Here is a 7,724-nt window from a genome sequence, read left to right as displayed (position 1 = left end):
GAGAAATACGCATTGAAGCACTTTAGATGTTTTGATTTTTATCCATCATGCACTACTGATTGATAAGGGATGGATGGGGGGTGTCGGATTGATCCCAAATTTAGGTGATTAAATACAACTACTGATGTATGATGATAAAAAATGTATATTGACAGTCCCTCTCCTTTGCTTAGTGTTCATGTTGTAGTGGACCTGCATGGCCGTTGTGGGACTTTCTGTGTGCAGCCGAGTGGGGCTTATCTTGTCATGGCAATAGATGTCAACACAGTCGATGAGCAGGTAAAACTGGGAGTTAGAACCAGCAAAGCTATAAACAACGTCTCCTGGATAAGAAGCAAGAGATTATAGGAGCAACTACAACCATTTTCATCACTCCCAACAATAATATTTCATATTTTTGTCTCTGTTTATGAGGAGAAATCTCTGTAATTTAAATTTGAAAAATAAATGCCAATGCCAATATGGATGTGTCTTTCTTTCTGAATAAAGGACAAAGTCGAGTTTTTAGTATTAACTTAAACATCGTTTCTCGTTTCACTGTAGTGTCAATTATTTATTTTTTCACTTATGCTGAGATTATGGGACATAAGACATCTGCATTTCTCCCAAAACAAAAGAAGCACATGAAGAAGTTTAGTCGATGCTTTTTTCTTTCTTTAATTAAATTTTCTTGGATGACACAAGTATTCAGCAGTGGATATCTGAAACCTCCTGTGGTATGCAAATGTTCAATTCCCAATTTTTCCAACTGGTGTCTGTGTGGATAGATACCGCTCTGAATAACTGGATGAAATGTTTTGTTGTGCTTTGAGTGAACTAGCATGAAATAAATTGATGTGCCCAGAATATGTGCCTATTATAGACCATAGCTGCAAGACAGATTCAAGAGGAAACCCACGGAGATGGAGAGGTGGGAAGGAGACAAATTCAGATTACAAAGAGTCCTACTTCAGCACCCTGGACAGTTCCAGGGATTCATCGTTAAACAGCGACCGGCTGATATGTTAAGTAACAATCGCAAAGAATTTCTTTAAAATAATTCACTATCTATTGCAAAAAGAAGAAACACGAAGGGGATTGAGTCTGTGGCTCACTGATGAAGGCCTTTGTATTATCAGAATTATGACATGGATGAGGTGGGTGTCTGGGGTGACATTGCAGGGAATAGTTCGTTCCCAGTTCGTGCTACAGTTCGTTAAGCGTTTTCCATCACTTTGCTGGGATTGTTCTACTAAATAGAACACAACGGGCTCGCTCTTTAAATGTTGACTGACTGACATCAAACAGGTGACACTGTTTGGATCTCTGGGAGGTGAAGTCCAAAAACACAGCTGCAGTTACTGTTTATCACCATAGGTGCCGCCAAAGAGAACAATTTATTATTGTTTTATTTGAGATTGTATTTTGTATTTGATCAATTATTTGCTGAGAAAAAAAGAAAGGCAGACTCAACTAGAAAGACAGGCAGCCAAGACTAGACCGTAAATTAATACACAGTTTGTCCTTCATGTTGGATGTCCGATACACCCACACGGAAGACTGGTGTGTCTGCTTGGTTACTGTAGTAACAACGTAAGCAGGAACAAACAATGCTATTTTTGAAAATGACCAGACAGACATGCTTACATCATCAATAATACATATGAAACAACTTACTGATGAGGTTTTCTTTGAGCAGCTGTCGGTTTTAATCCAGCAGAAATAATAGGAAATTTGAATGTTGTGTGGGGGGCAGATTGGACCCAAACGCAAAATGAAAAGGATTCATTAAAAGGACAAAAGAGCAGGCTGATCCAACAGGGCTGATTCTAAAAAGCAAAAGTCCAAACAGAAACTAATACTATAAAACTAAACAAAAATAATACAGGTACAAAAACCTCACAGATAACTCAAACTTCAAAAAACAGATCCACAAGGGGTTCGTGGACAGGACAGGACAGTAATGGACGGAACAGGACCGACAGTCGGGGAGTGGAGAGAGGGGGAATATATACTGACAGTGATAAGTACAGCGGGGGCAATTAGGAAAGTGAAAACAGGTGGGATGGGCCCACCCCACCTGCCGCAGGCAGGTGACTGAATAAGGGGAGGAACAGAGTCTGGTGGGAGAACACAGGAAATGACACAAATACAATGCAAGAGCTGTAAATGAGAGAAAACAGGGACAGACACAAAAGGACAGCACCTTTCAAAAATAAAACAGGAAACATTAAACTAAAATTAGGAACAGAAAACGGATTCAAACCATAAGAATGAAATTTCCAATGTCCAGTATTCAGAAGACGAGCATGCAAAACTTGAACATATTCATTCAGTAATCTAATCTGATCTGAAATCACCATCCTCCTCTCCTTCATCGTTCCAAACCTTTCATCCAATTTGCTCTTATCACCCTGAAGCTGGCTGCATGTTCATCGTTAACACTTTCACTAGCAGCAGGACACTTGCCAGACATGAAAGGTTGAGTCGAATTGAGATTCATGACTCGAACACGAGGTCACAAGATTCTTCCTCTGCTCTTGCTTCTTACACTTTAGTTCAAAAGTTGAACAGAGCAGAGCAGAATAGAGTAGAACAAAGAGAGAGATTTCAGAAACACCCTGATCTAAACTTAATTTTGTACACTTTTGTTGTTAGGAAAAGCACAGAGAGAAACAGAGAGAAACGGAAACATGAAAGAGAGGCAACAGTGCCCTCGCCAGTGATGTTTTTCTTATTAAAGGGGAAACTCTCAGCAGTGCTGGAGGCTATTCTCTTCTCAGCAGAAGACACAGAGGTGGTTTGAGCCTGACTTTTTATTTTCTGCCTTAGTCAACACACACAAATTGACTTTATCCAAAACATTCAACTAAACAACTAAAATACATGTTCAGTGAGTCAGACTGGGCTCAAGGTGGGCCCTTTGTAACAAGAGGAACTTGAGGCCACGCCTCCTCTTCTCCGCTACTGTTGGAGACTGATGATATGTGTTTACTGTACCTGTTAATATGTGATTAACAATACATAATAAACAGTAAAGTCTATAACTTAGATTATAAATAGATTAGTGGTGACATCAATTCTCAGGTGAAATGAATAAAATGGGAAAAAATGATGAATTAATTTAACCTACAAAGGCTAAATAAAAGGTTTTATTGTTCAATGGTTCAGGTCAACTATTAAAAAGAAACCTTTCACTGTTTTGAGACTTTAATACAGCATTTAGAAACTAAAATTAGTCAATATAGTAGACTTAGAGATAAAAACCAAAGCCATTTTAAAAAGATCTAAAACACATTTTTAAAAGATCTAAATTTTGTGCATTTCCTGGTTCAGGATTGCCGTCACTACTACAACAGCATTACTAACCCTACTGGTCATTATTAATAACATAATGTATTCTTAATTCATATTTTACTGTCATATATGTTCATTTTCACACCCTCACATTGACTTTATATGTAATTGTTCCACCACTAAAATAAAGTTTGTGTTCAGTCTAAACACACGATCAGTTTCTCTGTAGCATCTGACTGATTTTACTATTCATTAACTAAAGGCCGTGAATGTCACCTGGTTCATTTATCGCATTTTACTTTACTCAAACCAAAATAAATCCAGGATTCAGCGTTACACACTTCATGATGTTCTGCGGGTTGTTCTGAATTTCACTGGGCTGTGACTTCCTGTGTGCACCTCTAACTCTGTGGCCAGGGTCCTTGTGGTGATTACTCACTGGGAGTGAGTCAATGCCTGATGCGTAGGCAAACAAGTATTTTGTGTCTTGTTGATGATGCTGCATCAGCAGTAATGTGTGTCAGGCTGTCATAATGAAGAAGGGGCTGAGCAGAGCTCTTCACCTGGTGGTTCAACGTTGTTTTCGACCTTCATCTGTGCTCATCAGCTTTGTTGTAGGCTGAAAGAATGAGATCCCAGACACAGAGGCTGAATTTAGTTTCGGTTGGATAATGGCATGGCTCAGATAAAATGCTTTAAGAAGTCATCCTGTTGAAGAACACCTCCTGAGCACCCCCTCCCCTCTCACACATCAGACAAGTCAAACTGAGAATCATTTAATGTCATCACTTCCTTAAACATCTGCCCCGATTCTAAGTCCATCTAATAGTTGCTGAGTCTTTGCAGTATGTACCGAAGTGTCTGTTGTGGCAACTGTGGGTATGTCATCACACTGTGACAGGAAGTTACAAAAAAACCTCAGAAATTGCATGTGTGTGAATTTTCTTGCTGCATAAAGTCATTTCATTGCTGCATAACCCTGCACTGTTTTCCTACAGCCGTGAACGAAGCACCACAAAACATTACAAGCAACGACAACTGCATTGTCCTGAAACTTGGGTTTATTTCATTTAGATCATCCAGAAAAATGAGCGACCGAGTGGAAACTAAAGAGACGCCATCCTTCAATCAATCCTCAGTTACAAACCAGACAGAAGTTGGTTCGACTCGCTGTGATCTAGTGGACTCCTCAGTCTACCCCTTCTTCATGATAGTCTACAGTCTGGTGTTTCTGGTGAGTTACTTTATTTTTTTTTAAGTCAAACAGATTTTATTTTCTGGTTGAATTCTGCAGAGAAGGTGTCGGGAGTCATCATGAATTAATTTCCTTTGTTATATGAATCATCACCAAACGGCTATAAATACTCACTATGAACTGAATAAAAACCAAGCACCAAGGGCGACAAACAACACATAAACTCTTGAGGAGAAAGATTAACAGCGGTACCCTCTCTTCAAGAAAAATGCTGGCTTTTGTGAGCCCATAATTGTGTCGTCTTCGAATGCAAGACACTCCTTACTTTTTCAAATCAAATTTTCAAATGAAACTTAATTTTCAGGAAATCCATTTTTTTCGATTTGGGCAAATACGCTACTTTGAGAAAGTCAGGCCAATCATTTGTCCAGGTCAGATTCTGACTGCCCATTCCTTCATTCATTTTCTGCCGCTTATCCGGGGTCAAGTCAAGGTGGCCCCAGGCTGAGCAAGCTAGCCCAGATTTCCCTGCTTCACTGCTGACGCTGCCATGCTCCAACCTACCTTCACTCGTGAACAAGACCCCCGCAATACTTAACCCTTTTCACTTGGTGCAAGCACTCTGTTTTCACTGTTTCTGGCTGAGCACCATGGCCTCAGACTTGAAGCCGTTGACTCTCATCCCATCGACTTCACACTCAGCAGCAAACCACCCCAATGGATGCTGAAGGTCACAGTCTGAAGAAGACGACATGACAACATCCTCTGCAAATAGCAGAGAAGCAAACCTGAGACCCCCAAACTGGACATTGTCCTCCCCCCGGCTGCGACTTGAAATACTGTCCATGAAAACACAAACCCTGGAGAGGGGAAACCCTGAAGGAGGCCACCAACCACCAGAAACATGTTTGGCTTTGTGCCGATAATACAGGCACAACTCTCACTTCAGTTGTACAGAGACTCGGATGTCTTGTATCAATGTCCCAGTAGACCCATACTCCCGTATTTCCCTCTGCTGCAGGAGATTCTGACTGTAAATGTTGTGATTCTCTGACTGTTTTGTCTCCAGGTGGGTTTACTCCTCAATGGCTTCATCATTAAGTTTTACCTCTGCCAAGCTCAGCCGCAGGCATCCAGCAGCATCATGGTCTACCTGAAGAACTTAGCAGCTGCTGACTTCCTGCTCTGCCTCTGTCTCCCTTTACGCATCATGAAGTACGCCAGCAGGTCGGTGACCATCCACCTGGTCCACTGCAACTTCGGCTCGATCATCTTCTACCTCAACATGTACACTAGCATCCTGTTCATGGGCTACATAGCTGCTAACAGGTAGGCCAGGGCTGAGCGGCAATGGGTGTATACATTTTTTTTTAATTTTTTTTTATTAATGTTCCCTCTAAGTTTAACGTTGGTAGATTTCGTGTTGCATAAAACAGATGAGTTAAAGTCAAGCATATGTTGTATTTAAATAACTCTCAAACAGAATCAATAGATGAAAGGTCAATTAAAACTGCAACTGTTACGTTTGCCTCCACTCTCGCTAGGTATTTGAAGATTGTCCATCCTTTGGGAACGCACATCCTGCGGACAGTGCGGGGTGCCCGCATCATCTCCACAGTAACCTGGGTTTGCTTCTTGACTCTGATCAGCTCTTACGTCATCCTGTTGGTCCAAACCCAGGAACCTTTGACCTCTACCCCTGACGTAGTGATCTGTGGGGTCTTGTACAGTGGCAGGCAAAAGTTATTCTACAAGATCATGCAAATCTGCTGTGGCACCGTATTCATCTTCGTCCTCATCTCCCTGGTCTTCTTCTACTACAGCACCTCCCGCAGGGTGTTGGCGCAGCAGAGGCAGTCGGCGTCTTCCAGCTCCAAGAAGCTTGCGAAGTCCCACAGGAAGATGATAGTGCTGGTCACTGTCTTCTGCTTCTGCTTCGTCCCCTACCACTTTGTTCGCATTCCCAGCACTTTCCTGTGGAGAAATTGTTCATGGCGCAAAGTCTTGTACTACCCGATGGAGACGACCATCATAATGTCAGTTCTCAACATCTGCCTGGACCCGCTCATCTACTTCCTCTTCTGCAAGGCATTCAGAAACCAGCTTAACCTGAGAGTGCTTTCCAGAAACTCATAATAATGGCACATTATAACTTCTAATAATGCAATCAAAAATGAATATGATATGATAAAATAGGCAAACTGCATGTAATGTAAAAATGGATGGCAGCTATAATAACTACACATAATGCAAATGGTAACTGGTCTGCATTTAGCAATTTATCACCTTAGCTGTCTCAAAGTGCTTTACAGTTTGCCTCCCATTCACCAACTAATTTATGCATTTGTCAACCAGTGACGGCAGACCTGCCATGCAAAGTGCTCGCCTGCCATCAGGAGCAACTACGAGTTCTTCAGCATGTGGACAGGAGGATTGAAACGTCAACAAACATTTTATGAAATAAAAACAGACTCATTTTTGCATAAAAAAGCGTAATAAAAACACTTATTGTAATAATTGTGAAAGATAAGGTGATGATGTAAAACATAACATCAAACAAATGTAATAAAAACTGATCATGTCTTAATAACTGTGAATTTAATGAGAAAACATAGCAAAATAATAACTACATTTAACAATTGTCCACAATATTGTTTAAAATAATAAAAACTGATACTATAACTATTTATACTGTAAAAAAACAACAACATTGGGGCATATAATGTGACAACATGTTGTGACTGATTTTACAATCTTTAGATTTACATTTTTTAGTTTTCTCATCAACACAAACTGCAGTGTTGAAGGAACTGCAAATATTCATCATGCTGTTGGCAGGAAGTACAAAACCACACAGGTCACCATCAACAGAAACAGGATGATCAGCGAAACCACTTATGATGAAAGACGGTGTTGAGTCGGTTATTTTTAAATGTAAGAGGCTACAGATTAGTTATCATGCTAAAATATAAATGTAGAGTCATGTTACTTTTAACTACTTTTCCAACAAATGTTTTTCACTGCGCATTAACTGGCTGGACTGAAAAGTCCTAAAAAGCAAATGCAAACTAGGCAGCGTAAACTCAACACTTTTTACTTTTATTAAAAGTTCTTCAATACAAGTTGAAGCAAAACCACCAACACATAGATCAAGACTTGACTGTGGTGTAAGAATAATGTTGCCATGACCTTAAACCAAGTCTACATTCAGGTGAATTCTATGGTGAGTCATAACAGAAATAATAAGAGCGCT

General features: G+C 40.3%; 1 protein-coding gene across 1 annotated transcript; it reads left to right on the top strand.

The window, feature by feature from the left end:
• The first annotated feature begins 4,363 nt into the window (after window positions 1–4,363).
• Window positions 4,364–7,089, top strand: LOC138615683 (P2Y purinoceptor 14-like). The gene is made up of 3 exons (XM_069689440.1): window positions 4,364–4,510; window positions 5,541–5,800; window positions 6,016–7,089. Exons 1-3 carry the CDS (start codon window positions 4,364–4,366, stop codon window positions 6,605–6,607), a joined length of 999 nt encoding a protein of 332 aa, XP_069545541.1. The 3' UTR covers window positions 6,608–7,089.
• The last annotated feature ends 635 nt before the right edge of the window (window positions 7,090–7,724 follow it).

The sequence above is a fragment of the Brachyistius frenatus genome, unplaced genomic scaffold (genome assembly GCF_029030835.1).
Source record: "Brachyistius frenatus isolate BFR_SWC_R1_liver_20210118 unplaced genomic scaffold, ASM2903083v1 Contig_7, whole genome shotgun sequence".
Taxonomy (NCBI): Eukaryota; Metazoa; Chordata; class Actinopteri; family Embiotocidae; genus Brachyistius; species Brachyistius frenatus.
Note: the sequence above shows the minus strand (reverse complement) of the source record. Positions and strands in the feature narration are given on the sequence as shown.